The 18,015-nt window shown below is 40.9% G+C and overlaps 1 protein-coding gene across 1 annotated transcript; it reads right to left on the minus strand.

Annotated features, from left to right (window-relative positions):
- Positions 1–75: 75 nt before the first annotated feature.
- LOC119412831 (prostacyclin synthase-like) lies at positions 76–16,330 on the minus strand. Its single transcript, XM_037679866.1, has 7 exons — positions 16,269–16,330; positions 15,160–15,283; positions 6,969–7,144; positions 4,303–4,446; positions 3,756–3,883; positions 3,127–3,308; positions 76–258 (listed from the first exon to the last, which is right to left on the minus strand). Exons 1-7 carry the CDS (start codon positions 16,328–16,330, stop codon positions 76–78), a joined length of 999 nt encoding a protein of 332 aa, XP_037535794.1.
- Between the last annotated feature and the right edge of the window lie 1,685 nt (positions 16,331–18,015).

Below are 18,015 nucleotides of genomic sequence, written 5' to 3' on the forward strand. Positions count from 1 at the left end.
TATATATATATATATATATATACTAAAATAAATATAGCATTATAGTGAAAATACACTAACATTTCTCTCGAAACATCACTTCTCTGTCAGCAAAATCTCCTCACCAAACACAGGAGTGTTCATGTCTCTGTCCGGGAGAGGAGTCCCTGAGTTTTCCATCTTTGAGATCTGGCCAAACTCCCTCTTTACGGCAGTCAGAGCTTCAGGATTTGTCAACAGGTAGCCCAGAAGCCAAAACGCAGCAGGGCCAACGTTACCCTGGAAAATAGAGCGAAACTCGCATGAGCCTGGAGATAAGAGCTCTCACTCTGGCGTTGCGTAGTGACAGCGCAGGTGGTTTTCTGATGACAGTAAATACATGGATCACATGACACCCACAGTTCGCAAATCTACCGTCTGTTTGAGTCACGACAAAGCCCAGATTTTTAATGAAATGAAGAAGCCCAATGATTTTTATAGAGCTGGAGGACAGATAAGGAGGGTTTTCTTTCATGTGTCTGGGATGAGAAGAGCCATGCTCTGGATTAAATCACTTCTGGCACAGCCCAGTGCAGTGATGGTTTACTTAAAAAGGAAAGCCATTGGAAACCCGACGTCCCCTGCCATCTGCCTGCATCCAGGAGGCAGGACAGTCGGAAAAACAGCAGAGCTGAAAATAAAATGGTGAGTTTTATGGAAGTGCAACACAGGAAATAAACTCATATTCACTGATTTTTTTCAAGTGAACATTTTTCATTACAGAAACTGTGTATTCATCAAAGATACGCTGTTTGTAAATAATATTTTACCACATTCTGACTTCTATACAGTAAATTTTATTTAAAACATTTATTTCACTGTTTAAACTTAGTACCGGTCAAAGTACAAAGTACTGTATGATTATATTACTGTTGATACATTTACTGCCAGAGGAATTCTCTACATAGGATGGAAATGTTTCTAATTTTCTTTTCCTGGTGATTTATATTTATTTATAAACTAAAAACATTGATTTAAAATGTATGATTAATAAATCCAGAGGGCATAGGTGAGTAAATAACCTGAGGGCTGAGGCCAGGACAGATCTTTGATGCAGAAAAACTTCTAAAGCAGGAAAGACTGAGTCAGAATCAAGTTCATTTAGAAGATCTTTGTTAGAGAAAACTTAGAAAAAGCTAAATTTAACAGGTCGAACAATAAAAATACAGCCACAAATACATTTTTCTAATTGTTAGAGCTAAAAATGAAAGGAAGGATGTTTCTGCATTGCTAGGTAAAGTTATTTGTATATTACAAGATTCTTTGCTTCATTATAGTTATCCATGGCTGATAAGGTTTAGTCTATGAGTGACGCTCTTCTACAAAATGATCTCTCGAACCAATAATCAGATGTACATCCACAAATGATTTTTAAAGTCAACGTGATTCAAGATGGCTGCTTAAAAACACATATTTGGCTTAACTCACTCAATTTGACAAACATTGACCTGAATTGTGGCGTGGTAGCAGCTGAGAGTCATACACAACAGATACTCGGAGTGCGAACGCTCACATTATTGCATGGAAATCATGTAAAATTTTATGCTTGACCAAAATGTCTGCAGATCCATTATTTCTAAATATAAGATGATGTTAGTCTAAAACTCTGGAATGAAAGGTGGTGGGTGATATGCACTCCTTCAGGAATGTTGTACTTTTAATCTAAAAAAATGATTCCTTAGGAGCACTGTCTTGACACAGACTAAACAAAGCCTGTTTTAAAGCAACTTCCCAGAATACAGTACTATCAACTCTGTGTTCAGTTAATCTGAGGTAAACAGCACCCTCGTGTGTCAAAAAACTAGTACTGCATCTCATTTTATTAAATTCTTGTTTCTGTGGACACATAAAACGTAGTGTTGTATAAAGTACCTCAAAGTGATACTTCAGTGAAAGTACAAGTATCTTACCATAAAATTACTTCGGTAAAAGTTAGTCTCCTTTAAAATTATTACTTGAGTAAAAGTCTTAAAGTATCTCACATTTAATGTACTTAAGTATCAAAAGTAAATTTATCATATAAAATGTTCTTAAAGTAAGAGTATTAAGTAAAAGTAAATGGTTAGAATTTCCAAGACAACATTTATTGGGTGCAATATCCAGTGATAAAAACTTGGAAAGTTTGAACTGAACAATGAAAGATTATTCATTCAAAGCTGTTAGAAAGCTCACATTGTTGTGTTGGTTTGTTTACTGAGCTCGGTTCTGTTTGGTTATGGCTTGGTTCTTTCTGAATTTAATGGTTCCTATGCTTTTGAATGCACCGTGGCTGTTCCAACGCTAGTGAATGCATCGCTCTGTGTAAAGTGCAGACCTCAGTTGGATTTTTTTTTTCTCTCCTGACACGGACGGAACCTTGTTGTTCAAGCTTGTTTGCACTTTACTGGTTTACTGCTGTGTGTAAATACCAGAAGAAACACAGCAAATAAATCACCCTAAACTGGATATCTGTCTCTGTGTTCATTAATGGGACGACTAGTGGCCCAACAACTTCACTTTGCTGCTCTAAAGCAGTTAATGTCCTGGAGAACACCAATCCTCCTTTTTAGGAGCTACCATCATTTTCACATCTATCATGAATTTACAGTGGCTCCACTGTGAGTCAACAAAGACTGATTGAGATCTGCATATGCATCCAGCTTGTTCACAGTGGGAGCTGCAGTTTTCACATAAGTGGCGGTGGAGGGGCTGGGTTTGTGAGTGAAAGTGAGAGAAGGGGCCGCGTGAAGTCGCAGACTGGGAGAACAAACAGGCATTGCCCAATCAGATTTCTTCAAATTTTATATTGTAGGAACGAGTAACTAAGATGGTTAAGGGAAATGTACTGGAGTAAAAGTACACATTTTATTGAGGAAATGTAGTGGAGTAAAAGTGAAAGTCGCTAGAAATTTAAATAACAAAGTATAGTAAAGATACGTCAAAATTCTACTTAAGTAAAGTAACAAAGTATTTCTACTTTGTTACATTACAACACTGAAAATTTACAAAGACGTCCTATCTCTTTGATCACATTGGGAAAGGTGTTCTATTCTCATCTTTAAACTTAATCTCCAACTGAACTCCTTTCTTTGTTCACAGTGAAAGCCACTCCTCGGTGGCCTGACTCACCTGTGAGGCCCAGAGTTGCATCAGCAGCGCCTTTCTCTGCGTCTCCTCGTCAACCCCGTCCTCCTGCAGGAGTCGTCTGTAGGCGTGGAGCCACATGCTTGATCCCGAGTCATTAGTTAGACCTGCTGAAGCCAGAAGCTCCCAGAGTCTTCTCTGAACACCGTGTGCTGTCTTCTTCTCCTCTGTCTCACACACGCACAGAGATAAACATTCCAAGGAGGAGTGAGTCACAGAAAAAATATAAACATTTGATCCCAAAGTGGGTCTTTAAACAGATAAGTCTGTGAGAGGAGCTCAGCCTGAGTTATGGTGCACACAGCTGGAGGAAACATGCAGTTTGGGTGGATGATGAAGACAAACACCACCAGACTATCATGTTATGTTGTAAGTTAGGTCAACATTTGTGAGGTGAAGCTAAACCGTTAAAAACACAAATCGCAGACGCTATGTAAGCAGCTGAGTAAGTGCAAACTGACAGGGCAAACACAAGACAAGTGATATAAAACCACGTCGGGCAGGATGTAAACAGTGAGGAAATGCTTAGATCTGACTCATGACTTGCAGAGGTGGTCTAAATGTCACCATGTTGTCCAGTGAACCCATTTGGAAGAGTCAGAATCGGTTTCTACCTGCTTTCAGTGTCCCCCTTGCCAGTTTGCACAAGAAGCCGTCAAACTTCTTGTACTCCTTGTAGACTTCGGAACTATTGGAGCTGTTGTTATTCTGTTCCCCTCCAAACAGCGTGAGGTACCCCGCCCTGCAGAAAGATGACGAGAAGTGTGAGAGCACTTTATGATTCATGAATGACAACTGTTTGTTTTAAACGATGAAGCAGCCTACGCAGATTTTTCTTTTTAAAGACCACAAGACATAGAGATTGAATTTGTTTCCACTGGCACACCTAAAACAGCATCTCCTCACATCACAGTAAACAGTCAGATCCTGTTTCACATAATCCACCTTCCCTTTTGTAACGAGACTCATCATAAAGGACCGTTCTGAAGCACATCTGAAAATGTAAACCTGGAAACCTGACCTGACATTCATGGATGGAGTGGAGTGCTTACAAACAGAAGATCACCAACTGGACTGGTGCATAAACTGTTTAGCAAAAGTTTTTTTTTTAAACATGCCTCTTTTAACAGTTTTGTGTGGGAGGATGAAGTTTGCTCCTACTTGAAAAGTAAGCGATAGGAGAGGCTGAACAGTCCCTCCTCCTTCCAGTTCCTCTGGTCGTGCTGCATCTCAGTTTTCAGCAGGGTCCCCAGGTGCCGGCTCATGGTTCTGTTCAGTGTGGACAGATTCTTGCCCAGGAAGTGCCTGCAGACGCAAAATGTTACAGAACGGTGAAGGAAGAAAAGGTAAACTGGGGCACCACTAAAGGGCTGCACCTTTTATGCGTGTCAATGATTGATGGTATAGTTAAGAAGCATAATTACTGAGTGGCACACTTTGTTAGCAAGCACCACTCAGCGCTCTTTTTAGAAAACTGGAAAAGCTGGAAACATAAAAGGAGTAAGTTGCAGAATACTAATGCAGTATGGAAACAGCAGTGTGCCAAAACAAACTTAACGAAGAAGATTGTATCAAAGTTATCCTTTGAAGTGGGGTTCTGTGGAAACATTATTAACAATTAATATCTTACCTGTTGTAGATAGCTTTTGGAACAACCGCCACTTGAACTAGTTTTATTCTGATAAAAGGTCAGAATGAGACTGAGGCCAAAGTGGATTGACAATGTCTAAAAACTACTCCAATCTTAGAAATTTCATAAAAGTTCTCATGAACGCCATTTCATAAACTTCTACTACCTGTTTGACTTTACATATTTATTAAAAAGAACAAAACAGCATTATTAATGTGTAATGCAGATGTGACTGAGAGTTAAAGCATTTTAAAAAGTGCATGAACTGCTGTTGTTTTAAAACAGCAACAATCAATTGGTATCCATCCCACTCAGACAAGCTATTAGCTCACAAATCTTCCCAGAATAAAACTATTAACTAAACTAGGGTTATTCAAATAAATATCTGCATTAGGTAAGATATTAACTGTCATAACCTTTCAACCAAACGCCACTTCAAAGATTTGAATTCTAATCACTTTAACTTTTAAAAACTTTTTCCTTCCTCTCCTCTCAAAGATACACAGAAAGCCATTAACCCATAAAAATATATTTCTCTACTAATGAATGTTTGACAACAATACAAAGCATCTAAAAAACAAAACAAGAAAAATGAGAAACAGTCCCACAGTGAAACCCTTGAATGTGACCTGGTGAGTCAGATTCCACGACAGTTTCACTTCCATGTGAGGTTCATCCATCCCTCTATCCATCCATCTTCCGCTTGTTCTGAAGTCAGTTTGCGGAGGCAGCTACTTGAGCAAGAAGGCCCAGACATCTCTTTCCCTAGTCACCTCTTCAAGCTCTTCTGGGAATCCTTCCAGAAGGGAGGCATCCAGGGGGCATCCTTACCAGATGCCCAAACTACCTCAACTGGCTCCTCTCGATGTGGATGAGCAGTGGTTTCTTCCAAATACCTGAACTTCTCACCCTATCTCTAAGGGAGAGTCCAGCTACCTTAAAAAGGAAACTCATTTCAACCATCTGTATCTACAATCTCGTTCTTTCGGTCACGCCCAAGAGTTTGAGGCCATAGGTGAGGGTAGCAATGTAGACCAACTGGTAAACAGAGAGTTTTGCCTTATAGCTCAGCTCCCTCTTTACCACACAGGACCGGTACAGAGTCTGCAATACTGCAGATGCTGCACCAATCCATCTGTCAATTTCATGCTCCATTCTTCCCTCACTCGTGAACAAAACCCCAAGGTTCTTGAACTCCTCCACTTGAGGCAGAACCTCATCCTTGACCCAAAAAGAGCGATCCACCCTTTTCTGACTGAGGACCATGGCCTCAGATTTGGAGGTGCTGATTCTCCTCCCAGCCACTTCATACTCGGCTGCGAACCGCTCCGGTGAGAGCTGAGGATCACGGCACAATGACACCAACGGGACTACATCCTTTGTAAATAGCAAAGAAGGAATCCTGAGGCTACCAAACTGGACTCCCTCTGCACCCTGGCTGCACTGAGATATTCTGTCCATGAAAGTTATGAACAGAATTGGTGACAACAGGCACCCTGGGCCGAGTCTAACTCTCACCCTGAAGGGGTTCGACTTACTGCCAACAATGTAAACCAAATTCTTGCACTGCTTTAATATGGACTGAACAGCCTGTAGCAATGGGCCCACAATCACATACTCATGGAGCACCCCCCACAGTGTACCTTGAGGGTAATGGTCAAACACCTTCTCCAAGTCCACAAAACACATGTAGGCTTGATAGGCAAACTCCAATGAACCCTCAAAGACCTTATTGAGGGTAAAGAGCTGTTCCAGTGTTCCACGGTCAGGACATAAACCGCATTGTTTCTCCTAGATTCGAGGTTCGACCAGTGATCGGGCTCGCTCCTCCAGTACCCCTGAATAGAACTTACCAGGGAAAATAAAGAGAGTGATGCCTCTATAATTGAAGCACATCCTCCGGTCCCCCTTTTGAACAGGGGAACCACCCCAGTTTGCTAATTCAGCGGCACTGCCCCCCAGTTGAATAGGTGTGTCAACCAAGAAAGCCCCACAAGATCCAGAGTCTTCAAGAAATCAGAGTGGATCTCATGCACCTCCAGAGCCCTGCCACCACATAGCTTTTTAAGTATCTTGGTGACCTCAGCCTTCCAGCACCTTTGCTAAGAATTCCAAGAAGGCCGGATACTCTGAACTGCCGTTTGGCAGGTGAGGTCACAAAATAAAAACAAAAAGGCATTTAATGGTGAAGGAATACCTCTTCGTCATCATCTTTGCCTTAGCCGGCTGCTGAGGAGGAAGTTCCAGGTTGAAGATTCTGCTCATGAGCACCTGTGCATAGCGGCTGAAGTCCAGTGAGTCCGAGTCATTGATGACGGCATCGTACGAATGAGGATCCAGCAGAAGCGTAATGTAGCGGCCCGCAACACGCACCTGTACATTAGGAGAAGAGAAGATGTAGCAGGAAGGCCATTGTTCTTAATTTACATGATATCTTTAAAATATTTTTTAGGTGAAAAATTTTTTTTTTTAACTGATTAGAAAAAACAGCTAGTTCATTTTGTGCTTCTTGTTTGGTCTTAGAGAAACAATTAACCTGCAGCTCCAAGGCCTTTAAATTATGTTTTTTAAAGCTGTCACATGAATATGAACCTTTTTTTAATATGTCTATCATATATTATACCATAAACTATTGGACAGTCTGTGGTGATGTTAGTGTTTTCTGAAGAAAACGTTAGAAAGCTGAAAAAAAAAATCATAAAATTGTGACAAAAATGTTCTTTTTCAAGATTTACATACAGAGACTCAGTTACTGCTGGGTTCTTGTTATTATCCATCCATCCATCTTCTACCGCTTATCTGTAACCAGGACATGGAAGCAACGGGTCCAAGAGATATCTTAGAGCCTTGTATGCCATTTCTTCTTTTTTAATATACTTTATATTATATTATTGCTATTTTTGTATTTTGGGTGTAACTGGGACCTTGACTACACAATTTCATTCCACTTCATGTACCACATGGGATGCGAATGACAATAATAGTCACCTTGAACCCAAATATTTCCGGGAAGGGCAAGAAGTGTGATCCCATGATAACTGGAACACACTCTCCGGTCCCTCTTTTAAAAATGGGAACCTCCACCTCAGTCTGCCACTCCACAGGTGTTGTTCCATTCCTCTATGTAACAGTGAAGATATGTCTCAAACATGACAGCCCCACATCATCTAGAGCCTTCAGCATCTTGGGGCGCATCTCGTCACCCTTGGCACCCTGCTACCGAGGAGCTATTTGACTACCTCAGTGACCTCTGCCATGGTAATTGATATGTCTTCCCCCAAGTTCTCAGAATCTGGCTCCTAAAAGGTAGACATGGTGGGTGGATTAAAGGGATCCTCGATGTGCTCTTTCCACTGCTCAACAATATCTTCAGTCCGGGTCAGCAATTCCCCACCCAAACCAAGCGCAACCTGGGAAGGGGGCCGCTTTCCTTTTCTGAGTCACCGAAAGGTTTGTCAGAATCTCCTTGAGGCCAACCGAAAGTCTTTCTCCATGGCCTCCCCAAATTCCTCCTATACCCAGCTTTTGCATCCTCAACCAACAAATCTGCAGTCCTTTTTGCCTCCATGTACATGTCAGCTGCTTCAGGAGTCCTCTGGGACAGCCAAATCCCGAAGGCATCCTTCTTCAGCCAGATGACCTCCATCACCGCTGGTGTCTACCATAGGGTCCTTTGGTTGCCACCATGACAGGCACCAATGACCCTTAGGCCACAGCTCCTGAAAGTCACTTCTTGCTGACCTCCCCTGGGATGTGAAAAACTCTCCCATGGGTGTGATTTGAAAATTGCATGGACAGGGGACAGCTCCACCATTTGTTCCCAATTCATCGTCACTATACATGTAGGTTTACCATGTCTGTCCGGCAGCTTCCCACGCCATCGGATCCAACTGAGGTGGTGCTCAGTTGATAGCTCTGCCCCTCTTTTCACTCAAGTGTCTGTGTCAAACTCCAGACCTCGAGGGCCGGAGTCCTTCAACTTTTAGATGTTCCACTGGTCCAAAACACCTGAATCATATGACTGAATTAGCTTCTCAGTGCAGTCAAGTTCTCCAAAGTCCTGCTAATTACCTACTTATTTGATTCAGCTGTGTGGCATCAAAAACACATCTAAAAGTTGCAGGACTCTGGCCCTCGAGGCCTGAAGTTTGACACCTGTGGTCCAAGACATAGGGCAGCAGATCAGACGACCAATTATAAAATCATTCATTGACCTTTGGCCTAAGGTGGCCTGGTACCAAGTACACATATGACCCACCCTATGCTCAAACATGGTGCTCGTTATGGACAGCCCATGCCTAGCACAAAAGTCCAAGGGCGGGCTGGGACAATAATCCAGGCTGGGAATTTGATACTATCCCAGGCCATCACCACCAAATTAATGCAAACCACCAAGATTGAGTCAAGTTGAGTGCACTTTGAATACATGCTGTCTGCACATCATCAACTGAACACCTACAATATAAATGTTTCTGCTGTGGTGCAATAATCCATCCTCAAATCACACAAACTGAAAGTATATGCTTTGCATTATGCTATGCATAAACCCTTTTAAACTCACTAAGAATATGACAATCACAGGTTCATGAAACAAATGAGAGATACACAGGTGGTGCTTTGCAGATGTGTCGGTTTATTCTCTATAGCATTAAACACATTTTTAACACTAAACAATAATCTAAATATTAAATATTTAACAGAATATAAATATTAAATTTAATATATATTTGTATATTAAATCCATTAAACAATATTAAACAGTACAATTTGTAGGCACTATTCTAATGCACATAAATAAAACTGACGTGAAGTGATTGTCCTCTGGCAACTTACAGTACTAATTTAGAATGTGTTTTATTGATATGTACAAAACATAAAATATGCAAGTTGGCGTAGGGTTCCACATCATTTAACTGATTTTTTTAATACAATATTTTCTGTTATTAATCTCTGCAATTCAGAATCAACTTGACTTTCAGAAATAGGAGCATGTTCTGTATAATCATGTACGTATGTCCTCCTGCTGCAGCACCATGTCGCAAACTTGAACTGATTCCTCGTCTTCATGTGCATCAGCTGGAGCAGTCAAAACCTCAGGATCCGAGACTTTACCCAGGTCTAGGGTCTGAGACTGTACCCAGGTCTAGAAGAGCTTGTGTACTGGAGCTTTTCTTTGGATTGAACTCAGTCCTTCACTCATCTGTACCTTTTGAAAAAGAAACATTTGTAAACACTGTCATCTTTGCATCACAAAGTCTATAAGTAGAACTACATGTTTGCCTACTCAAAGCAGAATAAACAGATTTGCTACTAACATTTTTATTAAGTCAAAAAAATCAACATTCAATTTTATATTGATTATAGAAAGTTTTATCTTGGATTTACTTTAATATTTTTGAATTATTGTGCAGCTTGCATGTGTCATTAACTTTTCTACCTGTTCTGCTTTGACTCTGATCGTTGAAGTTCTTTTGCTGACTCGCTCCGAGTAAGTGTGTCTGTTAACTTCAGTGTAGGAGCCCAGTCTGGGTTTGACTAGTCGTACATGTCTGCAGGCCTTCCTGAAGAAAGACATAATTCAATAGAACAAATGCTACAAATGTAGAATGCAATAACCAAAATATTAACTTGTGTTATGGAATATTTTCAGTACAGACAGCATCCCACTGCTTATTCACACAAGTTTGTGTGTGTGTGTGTGTGTGTGTGTGTGTGAGGGGGGGGGGGCACAAAACAAATTGATAATTCTAGTCTGACAATGTTGCCATTTTCAAAAAATATGTATATTATAGACATTGCGTGTGTGCATGTGTGTTCATATATTAATTATTGACACATTTGTTTGTAAATACTGTAACTGTTATTTAATCATATTTTAGTACAATTTTAACTTTATGTGTGTGTTTTTTTCCCCGCTGTTGTTTTTCTTAATTAATTTATCATGATCTATTTTAAGTGTGCTTTAACAACTCTGGTTTTAAGACTGTGTGCTGCTGCCATTCTTGACCTGGTCTTTCTTGAAAAAGAGATTTTAAGTCTCATTCAGATCTAACTGGTTCAATAAAGGTTTAATCAAAATAATAACATGCAACCTCCAGACAAAAAGAGCACAGGTTCAACTCGGAACGAGAACCCAGGACATTGTTACCTGTGTGTTTACAGTGTTAGCACATAGCATAGCATAGCTAATTACAGTAGAGATGTGCCAAATCATGAACAGAGCAGTTCCAGTACACATCCAGTTATATTCTGACATAAGCAAAATGACTAATATATATTTTTTGTTTACCGGAAAAAATGTGATCGGAGCAGATTGCTGACGTCTTCCATGGCGGATCCTAGTGGTTGATGTTTCCAAGCCAGACTCGATGACGTTCTGCGCTCAGCTCCTCTGTTTGAGGTCCTTCGCATTTCCTGATTTTTGGGATTAAGTGAAAACTGCACTTTGCCAAACCGTCTGTCCGGTTGGAACATCTTCTAACCCAACATGAAACAACCATTGCAATTTACTTAAAGAAAAAAAATACTGGACAAACTTACTCAACCGGGTCTGCAACTACAGCCTGCCTACAAAAATGGTGATTAGTGACAGAAGTGCCCAGATGGCACCATAGAAAGAAAGGAGGGGGTGGGTGGATCTGTCTTTCCCCATTGCTACTCATTCTGTGAGAGCTTCAGTGAGGTGGATACCAGAGTGAGCCACAGGAGCAAAATGGATTGTTTATTTAAAATAATCAAGTACGACCTGAACAGAGCCTTTAGTCCAGACCCTTGGAGATCACTGAGTGGGCCAGGCCACCGGGAAATGTCCCGGTGCTCCTGATGTCCAGTCCACCACTCAGGGCTTAATTTGAACTGGATCCTGTCAGAACAGGATCTGGGAACTCTCTTATTTTTACAGGGTGTGTTCTGGTAACTGTTTGCTTGGATCTGGTAAATCTCAGGCTTACTAATAATAAATTTATGAACAAATATGCCTGCCTTGAATGAATAAAACTTATAATGAATATGTAAACCGAAAATAATTACATAAACACTCATTTTAAACACAACAGCCACTTACAAGCTTCTTAATATCACATAAGATCAGCCCCTTCAAATGAGTATTTCTGCTTCTACCCTTAAAAAAATCTCCATCCCTAAAAGTCCAGTCACAGCGCAATTTTATAAAAAAAAATTCAAAAATATAATTAAACAGCACAACTAAATTGCAAATCAGTTCGATAGTTTAAATGGGCCATTAATCCATCCATCCATTATCTTCTGCTTGTTCCGAAGTCAAGTTGTGTGGACAGCAGCTTAAGCAGAGAGGCCCAGACATCTCTTTCCACAGCCTCTTCCAGCTCTTCTGGGAGGATTCCAAAGCATTCCAAGGCCAACCGAGAGACATAGTCTCTCCAGTGTGTCCTGGGTCTTCCCCATGGTCTCCTTCCAGTCGGACATGCCTGAAGCACCTCCCAAGGGAGGCACCCAGGGAGCATCCTTACCAGATGCCTGAACCATCTCAACTGGTTCCTTTCAATGTGGAGGAGCAGCGGTTCTACTTCAAGTCTCTCCAGGCTAACTGAACTTCTCACCCCATCTCTAAGGGAGAGTCCAACTGTCCTGCGGAAGAAACTCATTTCAACCACCTGTATCCACAATCTTATTCTTTCAGTCACTACCCAGAGCTCGTGACCATAGGTGAGGATAGGAACGTAGACTGACCAGTAAACAGAGCTTTGACTTACAGTTGAGCTCTCTCTTCACCACAACAGACCAGTACAGAGTCTGCAATATTGCAGATGTTGCACCAATCCGTCAGTCAATCTCATGCTTCATTCTTCCCTCATTCGTGAACAAAACCCCAAGATAGTTGAACTCCTCCACTTGAGGCAGAACCTCACCCTCGACCTGAAGAGAGTAATCCACCCTTTTCCGGTTGAGGACCATGGCCTCAGATTAGGAGGTGCCGATTCTCATCCCAGTCGCTTCACACTTAGCTGCAAACTGCTCCAGTAAGAGCTGAAGATCACGACACGATGAATCCTGAGGCCACAGATCTGGAATCCCTCTGCACCCTGGCTGCACTGAGAAATTCTGTCCATAAAAGTTATGAACAGAATTGGTGACGATGAGCAGCCATGGCTGAGTCCAACTTCACCCAGAAGGGGTCTGACTTACTGCTGGCAATGCGAACCGAACTCTTGCACCGCTTGTATGTTGACCAAACAGTCCGTAACAATGAACCCCAATCCTATACTTACAGAGCACCCCCCACAGTGTACCCCGAGGAACACGGTCAAATGCCTTCTTCAAATCCACAAAACATATGTCGACTGGATGGGCAACTCCCATGACCTCTCAAGGACTCTACTGAGGGTAAACAGCTGGTCCAGTGTTCCACAGCCAGGACAAAACCCGCATTGTCCCTCCTGGATCTGAGGTTCGACCAACGATTGGACTCGTTTCTCCAGTACCACTGAATAGACCTTACTAGGGAGGCTAAGGAGAGTTAATGTCCCTGTAATTGGAGCACATCCCCTTTTTGAAAAGGGGAACCAACAACCCAGTCTGCCTGTCCAGTGGCATTGCCCCCAATGTCCATGCAATATTGCAAAGACGTGTCAACCAAGACAGCTCCACAACATCCAGAGCCTTAAGCAAATCAGGGCGAATCTCATCCACCACCGAAGCCTTGCTGCTGCGTAGCTTTTTAACTACCTCGGCGACCTCAGCCACGATTATGGGCAGACCAACCCCCGAAGTCCTCCAACTCCGCTTCCTCCATGGAAGACATGTTGGTGGGTTTGAGAAGGTCCGAGAAGTATTCCTTCCTCCTCTCGTCATCATTAGTAATAAAAAAAAATTCTTAAAAACACAATGGGAGAAATGTTTGATATGTATTATTCACGCAACACGGTGGCGCAACTGGTAGAGCTGCTGCCTCTCAGCGAGCAGGTCCCTGGTTCAAACCCCGGTCCGGGGCCTTTCTGGGTGGAGTTTGCATGTTCTCTCCGTGCATGCGTGGGTTTTCTCCGGGTGCTCCGGTTTCCTCCCACAGTCCAAAAACATGCATGTTAGACTGATTGGTAACTCTAAATTGTCCCTAGGTGTGAGTGAGAGAGTGAATGGTCGTTTGTCTCGTTTGTCTCTATGTGGCCCTGTGATGGACTTGCGACCCGTCCAGGGTGTCCCCCGCCCCTCGCACAGTGATTGCTGGACATGGGCACCAGCGACCCCCGTGACCCAAAATGGAATAAGCGGGTAAAGATAATGGATGGATGGATGGATGTATTATTCACATTATATCAAGTATCAAAACAACGGTGCTAATTTGTCAAAAATAACAGCAATCAAAATGTCGAAAAGACAGTCCAGTTTATTTTCATTAAAAAAAGGCTCATCATTGTTCTTGGTTTGACAACTGAGAATTGAAGCACCTTAAGGCAGTGGCAATGGAGATTGGAGGGGCAGCGAGTAAGTGGTGTGGGGGTGAGTGCCAAGCTAACCATTCAGTCGGGCAGGAGCCCACAGCCAGCCGCTATGAACAGACGGAAGAGGCGCCTGGAGGTTTCACATCTGGAGTAGGACAACAACGAGCAGGACAGTGAATTCAGAGGAGAAGGGTAAGCTCGGAATCGTCAAGTAAGAGGGAGGTGGGTGGGACGCTTGACAGAAGCAGAGTGTTTTCAAATGTAGGTAAACGTAGCTATTTAACAACCCATTAAAATACACCAAAATCCAGAAAATTGCATGTACAGTACTTTATTCAAAATTTTCTGGGGGAGGACCCCCAGACCCCAACCCCCACTCACCCGCCACCGGCCCACCCACTATTTGCGTTCCGGCATCAATTGGTTTACAAATTAAGGCCTGCCACCACACCACTGATTCAGGTTCAGATCAGGGAGGCTGCTCCTTTCAATCACCCCCTTCTCTATAACTCCATCATTGCCCACGTAGGCATTGGTAGAATGAGAGAATCCCCAGATGGCACCACTTCGAGGACTTTTTGTCATTAACTACAGTAAAAATAGTTATGCACGAAATTAAAGCGCATCACAAATGAGAGACAATAAAATTTTAAGTCTGCGCTTTAAAACAAGATCAACAATTTCGTCTTTAAGATTTATTCGATACTGCTTTAGTTACTCTGTACGGCTTATCATACATTCATTAGAAAAAATAAATAAAACTACATATTTTTAGATACTTTTTTACTTTAAAGACTTAGACTGAGCTTTTAAGCAACAGTTTCGTTTAAATACAGTTTTATTGTTAAGCACTTTGGTAACAACTGCTGTTTGTAAATGTGCTTTATACATAAATTTGATGACTACAAAAAGTCATTGCAAAAAAAAAAAATCACATTTAAAACACTGCGTATGTGAGTTTCTGCTTCTTACGGTAAAAATGTTGCCGTGTTTCTCCTGCATTCGGATTATGAATTTGGAGGCATCTCTTCCAAATTCAAGTGCATGACCCAACCATGGGATTATTCCTACATCGAGAGGTGGTTCATTCTTGCATCTAAAAGAAAAGGAAAGAATAAGCACACCGAGGGAGTGAGTCAGTGTTTTAATAAATCATTTGTACAGACGCTGCTTCATTAAATAAAGCTCAATGCAAACTTTAGATCTCCTGTCAAACTTTGTTCAGTCTTCCTGCACAAAATGATCTGGGTTTATTACTACCTCTTTAAAAAAAAAGAAAAGAAAAACAACATAGGTTTCTGTTTTTAGATTTACACAAGATTAAAATCAAAGAACGTCAGTAAAATAACTGCATTCCTGAGCAGATATTATCAAACTGTTAAAGGGGTTAGCTGTGGTGAACGTAAAGGCTCAAACTATTTCCAGGTAAAATCACATTTCAGAATATTTTTACAACGTAAAGTGTCTGATTGCAAATCAACACAGGGAAAGTTGTTGTGTTTTAACGTGAGAGCAGCTTATTTAAATAATAAAAAGAATGAAACAGCTAAAAAAAAACTAATCCTTGACAAAATAACTGAGAAAAAAAAACATGTAATTGAACAAACAAGCCGTGAAAAGAAAAAAAAAAAGAGCTAGTTTAACTAGAAGCATTGCTGCTGGGTGACATCTGAGCTTTTAGGACATTATTCACAAACAAGACCTCATTGCCAGACTGATGAGAAATAAGAATCCTCATTTTAGTTCTGAATTTACATCGGATCATTTTTATGGTCTGAACCAAACAGAATGAACAACACTTGAACTCGGTGGGTTGATAAATTAAAAAGAAAATGACAAAAGTGCAGCAAATTATGACTTTGTGATCAATCTCAATGTTTCTTTATTCTTCTGGTTCTGCTGCTAACAATATGGTAACTCTGACTTTGAATACAATAAATGCTGTTTAAAACAGTGAATAGCCTAAAAATATAAACATATTAATACTGAGTTGGTGTCACAGCGAGCTCGTCTACACCAGCACAATAAACGCTCCTTTTTGTTTCACCTAAAATGATTCAGAAAGAACTGACATGACTCACCTCCACTGACGTGTGAGGCTCAGATAAAGCAGGACGAGCAGCAGAGGAATGATCCAGATCATGTTGTTCCGGTTGCTCTCCACAGTCTTATGGCCTCCCACCTCAGCTCTGACTCTTTAAGGAGTCTCCATTGCGCAATGTTGCCGCTTTAGCCATGCCATCACCCTCTTGCTCATAAAACGCCCTCTTATGTTATTTTATCTAATGAGTAAAGCATGACAGACACAAACTTTAAAATAACTCCAAACTGCATGTTTTTTTTTTTTTTTTAATCAGCAGCCCCTTTTAATGGCATTACTCTGCCTCCATACCGGGTCAGAAAAAAAACCTAACATTTGTTCATTTTAAATCAATAGCTGGGAGTGAATTACCTCAAAGAAGCTACTACTTTGACCTGAATAAACTAAGAGTTACTATCTGTAACCAAAGAGTTTTTTTTTTTATCATTTACCGACAATGTATTTCCTGTAACAAGCTGAGACAAGGAGTGGTGAATAAATCTTTTCCTTGAGAGACCATGGAATTTAAATCTTCCTGCAGCAGCTCACGTAGTAACTAAAAAAACAAACAAAAAAACTGCCTTTGAGGCTTAAAATTACCACCAAAAGTTTGGAAATATTGTGTTCAGGCTAACACACCCACTATGAATCAGGAAATAAAACCGGTATATCTGCTTTATCGCCTTTACTGAAATGTATGGAGCTCCACAAGTGCCAAGCTTACACCAAAACAGAAGTCCTAGTTTGTGCAGTGTGATGAAATTGAATCAGTAAGTAAACAATAAATAAATGTTTATTTTCAAGTGTAGGCATACAGATAAAGCTAGGTTGAGTTCCAATTTTGTTTTTTAATATATAGAACATTATATCGTTAAGTCTGCCATTTCGTAGTGAGGTTGGAAATTTTATTTCATTTTTCATATGCTGTATAGAGCTCTACAAACTGGTCATGTTGTACTGTCAATGGTTTACTTAAGTTTTACACTACATTGGTGGAAATGGACAATAATACATTGCAACCTGTGTTTTGGCTATTGCTAACGTCTGCAGAACATTAGTTTATTACTGCATAATCAAAACAAGCCACTCTAAACTGAATGAGCGCTCAGAAACTATCGATAATGTAGCATAATAAAATGTCTCAAGTAACTTCAAAAATTGCATGTTTTTAGCTTGTTGGAAGGACGTTACAAAGCTAGATTAACAAAGACCTTAACAACCCCCAACTGTAAGCTGTGAAAGGTCAATCTGCATATGCATGTGTGTATCTTATCTCAGCTTTATAACATGAAGCCCACACTCTCTGCTCTTTGAATTGAGAAAGCTCCTCGGATGAGAAGCGAAACGTCTTCTGTTCCAAATAAAGTCCAGTTGCTTTTGTCCTGAACTTTTTTTTTGAATTTACCATGTCCTGTATGACTTGAGAATCTTCACCAGGACATTAAAGCCCCAAGTTGATTTAGGTAAAAACATGAGACACTGCCAACAATACCACCAATGTTGTGTTAGAGCTGGAAAATGAGCACGGTTTTTGATTCCCCATCCAGACAGAAACCATTAAACCCAACATATATCTATATCAGTTTTATAAACCAAGGGAGTACAGAACATTTTTACAAACAGTTTTTCTTTGTTTTTTTTATTTAGACCTCTGGTACCTGATGGGTTCTGTAAGTGTTACAAATATACATGTAATCATTGTAAACAAACTCCAGCTATACTCCTGCATACATTCTGGACTTGTCCCA

Source organism: Nematolebias whitei, chromosome 7, assembly GCF_014905685.2.
Source record: "Nematolebias whitei isolate Nwh7 chromosome 7, NemWhi1, whole genome shotgun sequence".
Taxonomy (NCBI): Eukaryota; Metazoa; Chordata; class Actinopteri; order Cyprinodontiformes; family Rivulidae; genus Nematolebias; species Nematolebias whitei.

Coding starts and splice junctions, on each gene's coding strand:
- LOC119412831 (XM_037679866.1), bottom strand. CDS start 16,330: ATGATCTGGATCATTCCTCTGCTGCTCGTCCTGCTTTATCTGAGCCTC. Junction 7,145..15,159: donor AACACGGCAACATTTTTACC/GTAAGAAGCAGA, acceptor CCTAATGTACAG/GTGCGTGTTGCGGGCCGCTA. Junction 3,884..4,302: donor TCCTATCGCTTACTTTTCAA/GTAGGAGCAAAC, acceptor ATCTTTCTGCAG/GGCGGGGTACCTCACGCTGT.